The 17,301-nt window shown below is 45.8% G+C and overlaps 1 protein-coding gene across 1 annotated transcript in view; it reads left to right on the top strand.

The window, feature by feature from the left end:
- The window catches only part of DNAH7 (dynein axonemal heavy chain 7), a 1,812,153-nt gene that overhangs the window by 603,320 nt on the left and 1,191,532 nt on the right, over positions 1-17,301 (top strand). Inside the window, exon 28 of the mRNA XM_086955398.1 lies at positions 11,452-11,550. Within this exon, the coding sequence (XP_086811524.1) occupies positions 11,452-11,550 (99 nt within the window). The remainder of the gene's footprint in view (positions 1-11,451; positions 11,551-17,301) is intronic.

Below are 17,301 nucleotides of genomic sequence, written 5' to 3'. Positions count from 1 at the left end.
TAATTGTGCTAACCACTTAAGTTGCTTGTCAAGCAAACCTCAGACCTGCTCATGCAGCCTCTGTGTGTAGTTTTTAACTGAAAGAAACTACAAAGAAACCTGGGGGTCTAAACAACAAAAGAGACAATCATGTACTCAAAAAGAACCATAAGAATCAAAAAGTCATCAAAGTACTGATTTGAATAACTAAATGGTCTTCTATAAAGTTAATAATCCAACGCATCCAACCACCAGCAAAAGTAGGTGAGACCCAAGATCCAGAGATGGATTACCATCAAAATCTTGTTAGTGATCTTATTTTCTCATCTGGTCATCCACAGGGTTGGACTGGGATGTCTCTAGATCATTGAGACTACTTCCAGATCCACCTGATAGGACTGGGGTCAAGCCCACAATCACTTGTAGACCATGCGTGGGATCACTAAATGGGACCAAGTGCAGTTCAAAAAGTGAAAGTGTAAAGAAAGTGAAGTTAAAATGGAATAGAGAACGAACAGTAAGGTAACTTTAATAGCTGTAAGCCTCTTTTTGTTTAAAAACCAGAACAGCGCAAAAACGCAGTATAAACAAATAACTGATTAGGGGCCGACATATTTCTGCCAATCAGGGGGGTAACTCCCTAGGCTTTCTTCAGGGCCTCTGTTCTTGAAAAATCTTTTGCTACTGCTAGTGCAAACCACAATAGCCCTTCTCTCAGCCAGTCTGCAACTAGGCTCACCCACAGGCTCTCTAACTAGATAGTGTGAGAGAGGGAACCTCGCTACCTCACTATAGGAACTTTAACTCAAGTTCCCGGAATGTTGGAAACCACGATGGTAATGGCTTCACTCACCTCTCCGTCGTTGCCCCGGACTGTGTCTGAGGTTGGGGGAGGCAACGCTCGAAGGGTGAAAGCTTCATATATTGGTTCTGATCCTCATCAATTCCACCTATCAGAACGATCGGGTAGCATCCTGTGTAAGAAAAGGCGCCAATAAACAGGCTGGTTTGAGCGAGTCACCTGCCCTTGGAACATAGTTATGAATTAACATTACTTATTGGGATTACTGCTGAGGGACAAGTTGTCAACACTTATGGTTTTAACAGCCATCGCTGCCGACAAACGAAATTAATCGCGGCTCCGCGTAGTCTTGCTGTCAGGATCCGACCTGTGCCTACCCAATGATAGCCCAGAAACTACAGATCCCAGAAAGCTTAGCGTGCATCGGTAAGGAATGAGAACATAAAACTCCGCGAGAATAGGAGTGCGATGCACGTAATTTTGTCTTTTCGGAGAACGGAGTTTGGAAGAGGAACCTTCCGTGGCTGTCTTCTGGATTCCAAGTGTTCGACTTTGTGTTTCCGTAACCCGCGGCTGCGGGGTTACCTTGTCCTTCGGATCGAGTCTACCCGACACGAGAGACGCGAGGATTGCACCCTCTCATGATTCGGGAACTGTGTTAGAACTCGTTTTGTGGCACTCGGAGAGACGCCGGATTTCACCCTCTTGAGTGCGGTGTTGAGTATTGTTTGCGTACTGGTGGTGTGGTGTCGGCTGACGTGAGAGACGCTGGATTTGCACCCTCTCGTGTGTCGACTCCGAGTTGGTCTATTCCAAAAAACGGATCGAGTTCTTCCGACGTGAGAGACGCTGGATTTGCCCCCTCTCATGGTCGGTGTGACATTTCATTAATATTGAACAGTAGCGGTCGCACTAGTGCGGTGTGGCGTTGCTGTGTTAAAGAAGTTGGTTTCTTGGGAGAATCCGAAATCAAGAAGGAAGTGGTATTTTCGGAATGACAATTAATTCCTTCTTCTTTTCCTGTGACTGGTAAGAGCAGCGTAACTGATGGGGTGTTGTTCAATTAGTTACAACCTTGGTAGCTGGTGAAGAAGGTACTTGGTATCGAACCAGAACAGTCATAACTTTTACAGTTCTTGTTTCCTGAAAAAACCCAGTGGCTTATCATCTGTAAATATTAAGCCGAGGTAGAATCTTTTAAGATAAGGGATTGGAAAATATCGGGTATGTATGGAAACCCGCACCAAGGCATATAGTCAGTGTTTAGGGAGGGAAGTGAATTAACCCCGTGTATGTTTTCTTGTATTTCCAGGTAATAATCCCGGGTGGTGAGAGAGGTTATCTCATATGTAGAAGGGAGAGGTCCTGAGACGAATCAGGTAGGAAGGAATTCAGTGGGGGGATCTAGTGGGGCGCATGAAGAGTAGGGCTCTCCTCTTACTGTGTATCCTTTGTGTCATTACAGAGACCTCGTCTACAATCGTTTCCAGTCCCGGACCTTTTTTCCCTCGCCTGCTTACTATCGTGCTCGGTGGTATTTATTCCTAGAGCACGGAGAAAGCTGGAGGTGGAACCCATATAGCATCTTCTGATCCTGAGGAGCCGTTGGACCGTGACACTTGCTGTTTGTTTTGGAACGTTTTCTCGCGAGATCACATGAAAACTACCAAACGTGGGGCACAATCATGGGGGATGTAGTTCGCCGCGTTTGGTGACTAACAGTCCGTCAATAGTATGATTCTAAATCTTCGTAACTGAAAGTTTCCCATGCCTGTATCTGAATCATGCTTCATATATCGAATCGAAACCACGGTTTTCAGACCTGAAACGGCCCGAGTATATTTGCTGATATAGTGTAATCTCGTTCGTTCTGTGGGAATATAGTCTCGCGAGCACATGAAGAACTACAACGCCTCATCAGAGGGATGGGAATTGTAGTTTATTAACTCGAGAGGACAAGGGTTCTGTCCTCCTCTAAGCTATTTACAAAAGTGAATCCAGAAGGAATGATGTAGTCAACCTTATTATATGTAAATATACCTATATATATTGTGCACAAAGTAACTATATTGAGAGTCTGTACCATGGCTGTAGGTATTGGTTTCCAATGGTGCTTCACAATTCGTTGAAACTGATTTGATTTAGTATTGTATCTGGTCACTCATGTTAGTCGGTCAAGTGGTGGTTTTATAGTTGGGACCTCTAGCAGTGCGTCACGATGATTGTTAGCCGCCCTTTTCCATGAGCGTGTGATCAGTCTTTTAGGGTAATCTCTTGCCTGCAGTTGTCGGGATAGCCCTTCGGCAAGTTTCTGGAAAGTTTCGGATGTTGAACAATTCCGCCGTACTCTTAGAAATTGCCCATTAGGCAAATTGTCCCTTAAGGATTTTGGATGTTGGCTCTCATACAGGAGCAGTGAGTTTCTGGCCAGTGGTTTTCTGTATAATTCAGTTTCAAGACCAGTCGCAGTCACGAAAATAGACAGATCAAGGAAAGAGATCCTTTCTTTGCTGTTTTCCACTGTGAATCTCAGAAAACGATTCTGAGTATTCAGCCACTGGTGGAACGACATAATAGACTGCTCATCCCCTCGCCAGAAGACGAGGATGTCGTCTATGTAGCGTTTCCACCAGTGGATGTGTGACCGGAAAGGATTGTCGGAAGTCAGGACACATTCCTGTTCGAATACGTGGACGTACAGGTTCGCCAGGCTGGGAGCAAAAATGCTCCCTATACTGGTTCCTGAGACCTGCAGGTATATAGTGTTTTCATATTTGAAGAAGTTCTCTTTCATGGCGATCTTAGCTAGAGCCATGATGAAAGAGAATCTATTAAGGCTATAATGTGCCTACAGCGATCTGCTACAAGTACAATGACCTGTAACAAAAAGAACAAAAGGAACAGAGAATGGTTACCCATGTACCGGGTAGTTCAAACAGGTGCAGTCACCTTGAACCTCACCATGTGCTTTAATAAGCCCTGTAAAGAAAAAGACACTAACAAAACATACACCACAGATACATATATTACTAGAAAATACTGGAAGTAGTGGTAATACCTATGAAGCTTGCTTGCTTGCTTCATGAGCATTAGGAACGTCTGGGGGGTTGCTATTATGCAATCTGAAGTGAGAGGTAATGCAGGTATAAGTATACATTCTCACTTACTTAGTTGGTTTCGGATGTGGTTGTTTTTTACTTCATACTCATGAGCTCGGGATGTATTGTCCACCGTCTTACCCCACACGCTGCTCCGCTGAAGTGAGGAGAGCTAGTGGTGATCATTATTTATACCCTGTTCGTAATTGTCTGGCATCGTTAATGCGAGTGAGCTGAAAAGCAAAAATGGCCAAACATGGGTATTCCGACTCGGACTGGTTTACATGCCCTTGTATGGGATGTCCGATCGCGATCAATAGAACTCGCGGCTCCGTGTGTTCAGAGGAGCCATCTGTTGCTCTACGCTTGCTCACAAAAGTGTATCCTTTAGCGCGCATGCGTGAAGAATACCGGTAGTCATCCGCGCATGCGCGGATAGCGTCTGTTAGGATTCTTGTAAGCGCGCAGTGATAAGAACGTTATTGTAACGAGGTTGGGCTGAAAAAAAGTTTTTTTAAGCTGTGGGCGTGGGAGGGGAGGTGGAAATGGGCTCGGAAACAGTAAGAGGCTGAAGACCAGAGTATCTCTTTAAACTGGGTTTTATTTTCAGGGTGCGCCGGGTTCGAAAGGTGAGTCTCTTTCTTGCAAACTCCAGATTGTCCGTGGTGGCGGAGTCTTCTGGGTGAGGTATCTCCTGTTGGATGTCTTCTACTTCTACTCCTGTACGCCGTCTCCCGACCGCCAGGGAAAAAGAGACCAACAGAGGGAAGCCGTTAGTTTGTGGCTTGATACCGGCTTACCCGAATTGGGACCGAGTGGTTGTGAGGGAGCACCCGTGCTTTGTACAGGATGAACGTGCTCGTGCTCAGGGGGGAAGATGTGAGGAACGCGGGAGGGGGTAAGGAGGGATGAAGGGTATGGGAACAGACACGGGAAAGGCACACACTGGCGTATCTACAATATTTACAAAGGGGCGCTCTTTTTCCCGACCCAGGTTGCCCAACGCCGCCGTACCTGAGAAAGCCACACTCCTCCCTCTGGAGTGTGGCACGGCGGAACACGGGGTCGTTGGCCTCCTGGCTCTCCTTCGCTCTTGTTTCTCTCGTCCTCTCCGTTTTCTCCTTTCTTCGTCTCCGGTTCCGCTTCTCCGCTTCCTTCTCCGACCTCCGGGGTGATGACACACCTCCCATACAGGACTTCCTGCCCTTTGACCAGTCTGGAGCCTCCGACGTCAGAAGGGGGCGGAGTCTCGTCCCGATCGTCGTACGCCCAGTTAAAGGTGCCGGGGTCATATTCACCGTCCCGTTCCGATAGGCTTTCCCATTCTGCCCTCGGAGAGTCAGTCTGCGGGGAAGGAGGGGAGTTAGGGACAGGGGTCCACCAGTTCTCAAGGCCTCCCACCCCGACCCCGTTACATAAGCGCAATGAATCAGAACGTGATTGTACCTTCAGTTTCTTAAGACACCACAATTTTAGGGATCCATATAAACCGCCACAATTTTGGGGCTGTTACATAAGGTTTGTAAAGTTTTGAATAGACGACAGGTCTGGGTCTCATTCCTTGCCACAGTATATGTTAAAAAGGGGATTTGGAGAATAGACAGTATTTGAGCCCTTTGTTAACATGACAGGTGTTATATAGGAAGGATATACATTTGCTAAAAGTTGTAGGGCAATAATGAAATATTTCCTGTGGGTGGTTTAGTGGGAAAGTTGTCCCCACGGGACTTCGTCGTTCAGACCCGTAATGTGTGTTCCAAGACGGAACACCCATCTTTGTTCCTTCTGAAATAAGCCCGCCTCCGATGGCAACTGTTCAATCACTGTCCACTTTAGGTCATTTACACAGTGCTGGGCAGTGAGGTAACGCGTTGCCATTTTTGTTGTTGCTTGTCTTGCAGCGCACGTTGCTTTTGTGCTCGTTCATGCGTGTCTTTATGGCCCTGGGGGTCATGCCCACATATTCCAGGCCACAGGGGCAGGTGATAAGGTAAACCACATTTTTGGTGTTGCAGTTTGTCATCCTCCTTTGTTCCCAAGTGGAACCGTTTTGGAAAGTAAGTCTAGTGCTCTTTTGTGTGAGATGGCAGCTGCTACAGTTTCCGCATGGGAAGTGGCCTTGCACCCCTACGGATGGTTGTGTGGCTAGGGTTTAGGTCTTGTATGCACCAACATGTCTTTGAGGTTCCGTCCTCTGCGATGAGCGAACATTGGTTTTTCCAGGTCCAGTTTGCCACATGTCAGTATGCCCCAGTGTTTATTGACGTTCTTAGAAACTTCGTCTGACATGGTGTTGTAAGTCGTCACGCAGATTAGTCGTTTGACTTCCGTGGGTTCCTTCTGTCTATCTTCCAAAAGAGCCTCTCTGTTGTTATTCTTTGCTCGTTTCATTGCTTTGTCGATGATTTTTATTGGGTACTGTCGTAGTTTTAGTTTCTCTCTCAGATCACAAGCCTGTGTTCTGAAATCCGACACCTCAGTGCAGTTGCGCCTTAGGCGTAAAAATTACGAACATGATATAAATAAAGATCACCACTAGCTCTCCTCACTTCAGCAGAGCAGCGTGTGGGGTAAGACGCTGGATAATACATCCTGAACTCGTGAGTATGAAGTAAAAAACAACCACATCCGAAACCAACTAAGTAAGTGGGAATGTATACTTATACCTGCATTACCTCTCACTTCAGATTGCATAATAGCAAACCCCCAGACGTTCCTAATGCTCATGAAGCAAGCAAGCAAGCTTCATAAGTATGACCACAACTTCCAGTATTTTCTAGTAATATATGTATCTGTGGTGTATGTTTTGTTAGTGTCTTTTTCTTTACAGGGCTTATTAAAGCACATGGTGAGGTTCCAGGTGACTGCACCTGTTTGAACTACCCGGTACATGGGTAACCATTCACTGTTCCTTTTGTTCTCTTCGTTACAGGTCATTGTACTTGTAGCAGACCGCTGTAGGCACATTATAGCCTTAATAGATTAATTTTTCACTCTTTATGTTATCAACTTTAATACATTTTGATTCATATTTAATGAAACGTGAGTAAGGTGGGGAAGTTGTGCCTTTGTCCTGAAGAAGGAGCTCTGCCTCCGAAACATGTTGACGCACACCTGAGGTCCTGTCCATTAACACGACAGATCTGATCTCGCACTGCACTTTTTTTAATAGTACCAGCCAGAGTTAGGAATAAAAAAGGTTTTCGAGTATACTCACGAGCCAGGTACTTTTTATCCCTTCACCACATCCCACCACTCACTTATAAATACACCCAAAACACATGCACCACATATAGTCAAGAACTAAAAGTGCTCCCATGTAGTCGTAGGTCGCAGCACGCCGCATCCCGTTAGAGGGGTGCGAAGACCCAGATGATGAAGCATGACACCAAGGGGCCTTTTGGTGTGTGAGGGGTATTTTACAAAACACTAAGTGCTCCAACACCATTTTGTTGAACACTTTACCCTGCCCCTGAATTGGATTCTCTTTGTTTATAAAGTATTCTGTGGAGCAAGAATCCTTCTCCATTTTGCTCTACCTCCCCCTCCTGTTTTTGTAAGCTTTAGAAAGGTGTAACTGCAAAAAATGATGGACGGAATGCTGAATGATTCAAACGTTCTCCCCAGGATGCTTGTTTCCGGTCCAGGGAGGACCTGGCTTGGCAGTTCGGTCTGGACTGTTCCCATGAGGCACAGGGTCAAGACTGGTTTGCATATGGCTGAGTCTAAACTGGGGTAGCATGGTGAGCAAAAGCACAATGGATTTAACCCAGATCTCTCCACTGGGCGTGAATGTATATTCTTTTCAGCATTCCATCCACCATTTGTTTGCGTAGCACCTTTAGAAAGGTGGCATTTTCTTGTCCCAACCATTTGGTGCATGCAGTTTGTATCCTGCGTCACATGACTAGGGGTAGCTGGCAGCTGGTCTCTGCGTATTGCTCACAGACAGACAAAGGGGGAATAGGTATTGGCAGGATTGGCCATCTCTAACTTGCTTGGGTGAAGAGGACTGTCGCCAATCCAACCAGAACCTCACAAAGGCTCTGCCTCAATACACTCACAAAGGGTTGCACACTAGTCTTTTGTGTCCCCAGACAAGCTGGGACCAGGGCATGAAGGCAGCAAATTCCAAACACCTCTGGGGGTGGAAAACTTCATAACCTTCCCCTACTTCAAAACTGTTATCAGGTATACATCTTGGACCCTCAGACATAACACTTCAGTACACCTCTTGACCTGTGGAGGATTCAGAACGACTGCTGTCCTGCTCTGCTGCAAGAAGGACTGCTTCTCTGCTGTGAAGAGGACTGTACCTCCATCTTGAACCCTGGACTACTAGAGTGACTCCAAGGGCTAGTTGGCTTTCCTCCTGATCAGAGCCTCAGGGACAGAAAAGGCTCCAACCACCTTGACTCCACCACCTGGACTCTGTCTGCTGTGAGTCTCACCCCCCCACCCCCCAGTGGTGCCGCCCCAGTACTGGACTCTTGGAAGTGGGCCTGAAGGTGCTCTGCCAACGCAGCTGTGGTGTCCTGGGCAGAGTCGTTGCAGCGCATCACAATTCCCTGCAGCTCTGCATTGGAACCAACACTGCATGATGCATCCCAGGTGCAGAACCTCGCCTTGCAACTCAAAGCTTCTCAGAAACTTCTCTACATGACGCATCCCCAACACAGAACTTCACATTGCAAGCCTTCATCTATGGCATACTTGACAACGATGTAGTACCTAGCATCACAAGCCTTGGCGATAGCTTTATCAGAACTGCTACTGTGCAACACATTTCTGAAGCAAGACCGTGCCTCAAAGCCTACAGCTTCTCAGAACTTCTACGCAGGATCTGGCAATTCAACGCAACCATAATTTAAGGTACTTTCTTTAGCTGGCCTAACTAAGTTGCTGTACCCTCTCCATAGTACCTATATACATATACATTGAATTGGGTATTATTCAAACAGAAGATCGTCACTCTTTACAGGCAACACATCAATGTAAAACAGGCTAGTTTGTAATATTTGACACATACTCTCTCCATTCATCTGCGGAGTTCAAGCCATGGTTGATAGAATCAATTCTATCTATCCAATGACATTCTCTACGTTGTAGGATCTGCGAAATATCACCACCTCTTTCCGGTATTGTTCTCACCAATTGCTCTCTTGTTCCCCTCTGCGTTTCGACAAATTCAACAGTGCCCGGCTGGGTCACTTATAAGTGTGTGAATCTTTTTCTTCTTCTCACCACGCATGGGTGATCATAAGAATAGATCCAGGTATTTAGGTCCCTATTTTGCAAATAACTATCAAAATCATATACAACTGTCATACAGTTTACTCACAGCCCCTTCGTACTTTTAAATTTGAGATGTCCTTAATTTTCCTGTCCTGACGAGACCCCCATCCCAAAGGGTCGAAACGCCGTCGACGCTACGTGGAATAGAACCCCTAAACAGAGTGCCTACGATTGTGTAGATTCACTCATAACAATTACAGTATCTCTCCTGGGTCTTTTTCCTGTATATATATTTATCTAGAAACCACTGTGCCTTTAGAGTACTTATGTTTTGTGTATTGTTAGTTTGGTTGTTTTGATACACTTGGGACACACCGCACCTTTATGTACTGTCTATGTTTTTTGTATGAACTATTCTATATGACATACTTCAATATGAAAATTATACTATAAAGTAAAAACGAGAGAAATATATATAATTGTGAGTGTACTTCTTTTTGCCATCCTCAGTAGTAATGTTTATCGCCATTGAGCAATATAATAAATTTTTATTATTTTTGATTACACCACTGGAACCATTGTTCTTGATATAACTGTTTGCCCTGGTTCCTTGTGAGTAGGGTTTCCCTTGTCTTTTGTGAAAGATTTTGATTTTAAGATACTTCAAAAAGGTACAGTATAGTACCAGGGGATATACCAAAGCCCCTGCCCATCCCCCCACGCCTTTCATTCACAGCAATACATTACAAGTGACACTGTTCTGCCTTCTATTTGTGGTGTATTTAGTATAATGTTATTGTTTTTTTGTATATACAAATAGGGAATGTCAGGTGAGAGGCTGACAACTTTTGAAATACAACACAGGGCAACTAAGGGACTTACATTTTCAGGCACCAAGAGAATAATTTCTTATATGCAGGGTGTGCTATGAAATGGTTCCAGTCTTTTTTACTGATCAGACAGCAAGCAGTGTCTCTCTCCCCCTATCAATCTGCATTTACCAAAATCACGCATGGTGTACCACAGGGCTCTGCCATCAGTCCCATTTTATTTAATATCAACATGAAACCACTAATGGCGGTCATCAAAAAGCATACTATTGACATAAACAATGCTGATGACATGCAGCTGATTCTCTCTCTTGAGGGAGATCAGTCAACTTCATTGGAAGTGTTTCATAGTTGTTTGCGGGACAGGGCGTTGTGGTTGAGGGAAAACCTGCTGCTATTGAATGCTGACAAGACGGAGGTGCTCTACTGTACGACGGGAAGGCTTCCCTCCAGGCTGCCCAGTAATTTCTGGCCCATGGACACCCCGACGGTCATTCAGCCTGTAAAGACTGTCCGCAACTTGGGCGTGACCTTTGACAGCAAACTAACTTTGGAAGTGCAGGTGACGAAAACAGTGGGCTGTTGTCTGGCCATTATTAGATCGCTGAGGAAGATTTTCCCTCTGCTCCTCCCTTTGGCTCGCACATTAATAGCATGCAGTAATATACTTAGCAGATTAGATTACTGCAACGCCTTGCTGCTTGAGTCTCCTAACTTTCTATTTGATAGGCTGCAGAGGATCCAGTAAACAGCAGCAAAATTAGTGCTTGGCTGGCCCAGAAGGCCCTCTTCCTCCTTGGCTTTGGCTGAATTGCATTGGCTTCCACTGAGACAAAGAGTCCATTTTAAATCTCTCTGCCTAGGGTTTAAAACCCTGAATGGGTTGGGGCCCGTGTCCTTTCAAAATAAATTTGAGTTGTATGTCCCCATGAGAAACCTGCGCTCCTCGGGGGCAAAGTTAGTAAAGGTACCTAGATTCAGGAAAGTGAGATCAGGTGGCAGATCCTTTGAGGTGTCAGCTGCGAAGCTCTGGTTTACTCCTGGAACTTAGACAAGTTAGTGATCTCCTCCTTTTTTAGAAGGAGGCTAAAAACATGGCTGTTTCCGAAGATTTAGACGTTTGTCTGTAGTGCGGCCCTATACTTGCTATGTCTCTGAAAGTGCTAGTGCCAGGATGCCTGCCAGTTGACAGTGCGCTCTAGAAATATAATAAATACATAAATATGCCACATATAGCAATGGCTGTGGTGACTATAGTAGTCACAGCATCAGGGTAATTTTGCCGAATTAAGTGTGTTTATACTAATGTGCTGAATTGATAAACATTTGTAAAGATGTGATATGCAAAAGGTCCCTTCGCCGGTGATACCATTTCTATGCGTCATTGATGCAGATGTGAAAGTTCGAATGTCCTTGGGTGAATGTGACTGGTGTTTCTTTTCAATATACTTTAAACCTAATGGTCCTAGACAATAACCATTAATGAATATGCTTTCTTTTTTTATAGCTAAAATTTCCTTCTGAAAATGAAGAGGTGTTACTACTACGATCCATCATCGATGTAAACCTTCCTAAGTTTTTAGCCCATGATTTGCCACTTTTTGAGGTAAGCAATTCTCGACAGGTAATATACAATATTTTAACAAGTTATAAATAGTTGTATAAAAACCATGACCAATAACATCATACAATTTGCTTGAGATAAAATGCGTGAAGAATAGATATCCCTACACGTTATCAACTGTAAAAAAGCAGTTTTTTAAAAGTATATCAATCTTACTTTCAAACGGAAACATGATGAGGGCTTTAGCTTTAAACAGCATAGCAGGTGCAATGGCACAGGGTTTAAGGTGTGTGACGGATCCACCCTCTGTTTTCACCATCAGGAAATATCACCTTAGCCCATTGGAAACTTTGTCAGGTGTATTGAGAGCATATGTGGGAAATAGTCATATTTCCATCCCTGCCAGTTTTCCAATGGACTATCACAGATCTGCATATGTTATCGGCACTGGTTTGCATCAATTTGAATGACCTTTGAATGCCAACCGGGGCTATCAGTTCCTGGCCGCTCAAAGTAAAACGAGACAAAACAGTTGCCACTTCCAACTTTTTTCATCTTATCGTCTTAAATAAAAAATGTGGCACATTTAGACATGCTAGTATTGCATTTATTTGATAGATACATCTTCCAGTGGATTCCTCACCTTTTGAATATCTCCCTTGCGTCAGCAACATTCGGAAATTCTTTTGTAGCTTTGCGCCGACGTGGACGACGTCATAGAGGCACGGCATCGCACGCGACTCCGCTGACGTTACCGACACTACAATAGGCCCAAGCTGGCGTGATGACATCAGTTCCCTTTTTTCCGCGTCGTCGACGCTAACTGTTTTGGGGAATCTCAGTAGCTATCTAGTGACTTTGTTGCCTTTATCTCCGCTTTTCTGCTTCTTTGTTTCAACACGATGTCGACAAAGATGACCAGTTTCAAGCCCTGCAGGGAAATTATGTCCATCACGGACTAGCACGAGGACTGCATATGGTGTTTAAGTTCTGACCATGATGTGGATGGATGTTCATCTTGTCGGAAGATGAACCCGAAGGCACGCTGCGGGAAAGAGAGACCAAACTTCTGGTGGTGAAGCTGAAGGGTGACAAGGCAAGGAAATCTTCGAGATCTCGTTCAAGAAGCGCCAGGTCGAGGTCGAAGTCAAGATCCAGATCTCGAGAGGAGTCGACTTCGAAGTCCGCTTCAGACCCTGCTTCGAAGTCGAGGAGGAGACATAAGAAGAGACATGAGTCTCGGTGTCATTCCAGTAAGGAGTCGGTCTTGAGGTCGAGGTCACCGAAAATGGCACGTTCCAAGGTGGTCACGCTGGATGTCTCGGATAAGGAAGGTGAGGCTTCGCCTTCTGAGTCGCAAGTTCAGTCGCTGACTCGGGCTTCAAATCAGTCTCCGGCGCCGTCCCCGGCCCGAGAGGAGGAAGAAGTTCATGTGGATGAGGATTCTGCGCCGGTCGAAGAGCCGAATCTGAACCCTCCACAAGACCAGCCTGAGGGTCTTCAGCCACCTTTCCCAGCCCCAGGCCAGGACCCATCAGCGTTTTTAAACGCTATGTATGGTGTCTTTTCAAGGGCGTGATACCCCTCTGGCGCACCTTCGGGTCCCATGGGTCCTCTGGCCTTCAATTTAGGAGTCCATCACTCCTACGCTCCGGCTCCGGAGATATATGGAGTCACATCCTGATATGGAGGAAGGTGAACTGGAGGATGATTGTTTTGAGGATCTAGCTGATGCTAGTAGCCTGCATTTTTCTCTAGAGTGAGAGTTACCATCCGGTTCTGATGCGCCTTCAAAGGATGTCCAGCCTTATCATGTGGTGATGAGGAAGGCAGCGGAACTTCTGCAATTGACTTTGCCAATAGTGGAGTTTAAGTCCAATCTTCTTACAGAAGTTTTACATTCGCCCAGCTCTGTAGTGGAACCATTGCTTCCGTTTAATGAGGCCTTAACGGAGCCTATTATGGAGGTATGGAAAAAGCCTCTAACACCACTGGCGGTTTCCAAGAGTGTGGCGTGAAGGTACAGGGTTGCGCCTGAAGACCCTGCTTTTCTGACGTCTCATCCTTCTCCTGAGAGTCTGGTCATACAAGCAGCCTGTTCCAAAAAGACTGTGAGTGTGTTTCCTCAGATGCCTGGTGATAAGGAAGCCAAGAAACAAGATCAGGTGGCTAAAAAAACCTTCTCCTCTGTGAGTATGGCGTTGAAGTCAACTAATGCCACTTGCCTCATGGGGAGGTATGTACATGCCCTTATGGATACAAAAGTTCTTTGGCTCCTAAGATCCCTGATGACAGCAGGAAGGATTTTGAGGAGATGTAATCAGACGCACAGGCAGTGGCATGTCAAGTGATACAAAGTGGACTGGACACTGCAGACTCGGTGGCATTATCATGGGCACTGCAGTTGCCAGAAGGAGATCGGCTTGGCTGAAAACGTCAGACTTTTCAGCAGATGTTCAAGCTGCTTTGCTGGATCTGCCGTTCGATGGACCTGGTCTCTTTAGCAAAAAGGCTGATACAGCCTTAGAAAGATTTAAGGACAGTAGGGCTACTGCCAAATCTTTAGGGCTTCAAATCAGAGGTTCTACAGCCAAGAGGTTCAGAGGTTTTGGACGCTCTTCCTTTCACAACTATCGGCAAGGTCAGGAGCAGCAGCAGCAGAATCCCTTGTACAGGTCATATAGGGGAAAACAAAGGGCTCGACCTCAAGGTCGTCAAGCCTCTTCCTCCTCTACCTCCTCCAACCCCCCCAGCCATTCAGGATCATGTGGGCCCGGTGGGGGGTCTGCTTACCTACTTTCTATGGGATTGGGAATCGGTTACATCAGATCTTTGGGTTCTCACTCTCTTAGAAAATGGGTATACCCTTCCCTTTCCGGAATTCCCTCCCAATTATCCTCCTTGCCAAGGTTTTTGCATGGAGAAACATCTGTTACTTCAACAGGAGGAAGTGCAGACACTGTTAAGAAAGGGTGCGATAGAGGTTGTCCACGTCGGCGCGAAGCTGCAAAAGAATTTCTGAATGTTGCTGACGCAAGGGGGATATTTACAAGGTGAGGAATCCACAGGCAGATACTGTATCTACCAGAAAAAGCGTTACCGAAGGTAAGTAACTTGTTCTTCAGTTTGATACCACTACTTCAAGGGTAGCCGTCACCTGCTATGCCTAGCCTTGGGCTTGCCAATATCTAGCTCAACAATGGGGGTCTCGAACAAATAAGTTCCATATTCTCACTTCCACAACCAATCTGGCACAGGGTTCTCCCTCGCTGCTCAAACTATTGTTAACATTTCAGAGCAAACTTCGTCTACCAAGGAAACCTAATTTCAGAACTGGTTTGGTTGCTTTTTAGTACACACAGATTAATACTGGGAATGCATTTCGCCCATTGCTTTCTGCTGGAGTGGTGGTTTGTAACTCTCAGTTGCTTATTTATTTATTTTAAAGGTTTTATATAGCGCTGGCTAGACCCAGAGGTATCAGAGCGCTTTACATGAGCATCAGATCATAGTTGCAGGTTACATCGTTACAAAGGTTTCACAGTTATTAGAGCATGGCACATAGTTACTTGTATGGTCGAGATAAACAATAAGCACAAATACGTAAGGGGAAAAGCAGGCAGGGGTAAAGATTCAGGGGAGGGGGAACGAGCTGGGGTAGTAGACCGGTAATGAAGGCAGGAAAGAGGAGGTTGAGGGTGAAGGACACCGCATGGGAAGAGGAGGGGAGGGGCGACGGGGAATACAAACCGGTAGACGAGTCAAAGCAACGTCCAAAGTCCTATAAGCTGTGATCCCAGGGGATGTGGTATCACTTCCCTATCTCTGTTGCGGGAGGCTCCCTTAGCGCAGTGGACTCTCTCAGAGGGGTCTCTGAGACTTTAAGGCCTACATTCTGGATCCTTCCCCAAAAAGGGGAGAGGGAGTGCTTTGACAAGGAGTGCCACACCTTACCTCAGCTGTGAGTGGCTCCCTTGGCGCAGTGGACTCTCTCAGCAGGTTCGCTGAGACTCCAGACTCCAACAAGGGGAGAAGGAGTGCTTAGTCAAAGGGCACAAAGGACAGGGGGCTAGGCAGACTAGCAAGCAAGATGAGAGATTCAGGGGAGAGGGGATAGGAGCTAGGGAGGTAGACAAAGAGAGAAAGAGTACTAAATGGGAAAAAAAATTAATTAATGAGTTATTATATAGCGCTGGCTAGACCCGAGGGAATCAGAGCGCCTCACATGAGGAACAATAATGTTGCAATTTACATCAGTTAAAAGTTACATAAGTATCAAGAAAAGCATTTAAAGAACATAAGGGACAGGTGAATGGAGCAGGGAAGGGTAAGGGGATAGGTAAAGGGGTAGGAGGAAGATAGTACGTAGAGATGAGGGGAAAATATGCCTTAGGTCCGGCTGGGTAGGTGACGGTGGGGGGGCGGGGGAGTCCACAACCCATCTCCTCTTTAGCTATATGGTAGCTCCACCATGCATTATCCAAATCGCTAGGTCACCACAGTCTGGGGTAAGTTCCGCAGGTTCCAAGTCCGGATGTGTAGGCAGGTTAGGGGATAGGGTCATGGTCTGGTCAATGTCCAATTGTTGTCCCGGGTAAAAAAGAAAAACAATTTGTAGGGGGCCATTATGGAAGCCATATTGGGGTCAGGCAGGGGACTGTACTGTACACTGGTGGCCATACTAAGGTCAGGTATATGGCAGCTACAGTCAATATCCAGAACAGCGGCCGCCACAGAATAACTAGTCAAGCGTGCACACGCCATCACACGCCGGACATTCACAAGCACACACAAATGTGAGCAAACACTCTCATATGCGCACTGATGCACACACACAAGCACATAGACAGAAAACATCCAAGAACACAAGTACACATAAAATCCCATGCTCATATACAAAAACGCCCAAATACATGCACACGCAAACATAGTGCCATGCACAGACATGCACAAGCACTCACAAATGCGCTCACACACTCATACACGCAGACACACACAAGCACACATAAAGAAACTATCAAAAACACAGGCACACATACAATCACATGCTCCAGAACAGAAATACTCAAAGATGTGCACGCAAAATACATGCACACACACCATCACATGCACAGACATGCACAAGCACACACAAATGTGCGCACACACACTCATACGTGAACAGAGGGCGCGTAAAAGTACGCATACAGAAACATCCACACGCACAAGCACACATAGAATCCCATGTTCTAATACAAAGACACTCAAATACATGCACACACTATCATACGCATAAGCACAGAAACAGAAACAACTGGAGCAATCAAAATGGGTGCCAATCCAGAGAGGAGACTTTAGCGAGCAATTAGGTGGTGTCAGTACCGCCCAGCCGCCGTCACCAGGATGGACAGGGCTCCCGGTTCAGAGTCTGTAAATTATAATGGAATGTAGTCTCCAAGCCCACCTCTCACCTCCATTACACTGAAGCAGGGCATAGAAACAGCGAGAGCGGGCCACGGGTAAACTACCATTACTACGCAGCCTCTACTTCGAATGACCTTTTCTTAGCATCTTTTACTTTTAAGTTACAATTACTACGTATGCTTTTAGTACGCATGCTACTACTTCAAAAATACCGTAACTTCGCAGGTACCATTACTTCACAAAATACCGTTACTAGGCAACTATAATTACGGGAATATGATATGAATGACGATATGTTCTTGTATTGTGGGCGCGACTGAGGGGTGGGTAGAAAGAGATAGTTACTCAGTTTACAGGACGGGCGGGCAACCGGGACGGACATCACAAATT

Source organism: Lissotriton vulgaris, chromosome 2_1 (genome assembly GCF_964263255.1).
Source record: "Lissotriton vulgaris chromosome 2_1, aLisVul1.2, whole genome shotgun sequence".
Taxonomy (NCBI): domain Eukaryota; kingdom Metazoa; phylum Chordata; class Amphibia; order Caudata; family Salamandridae; genus Lissotriton; species Lissotriton vulgaris.
This window is presented reverse-complemented; position numbering and strand designations above follow the sequence as displayed.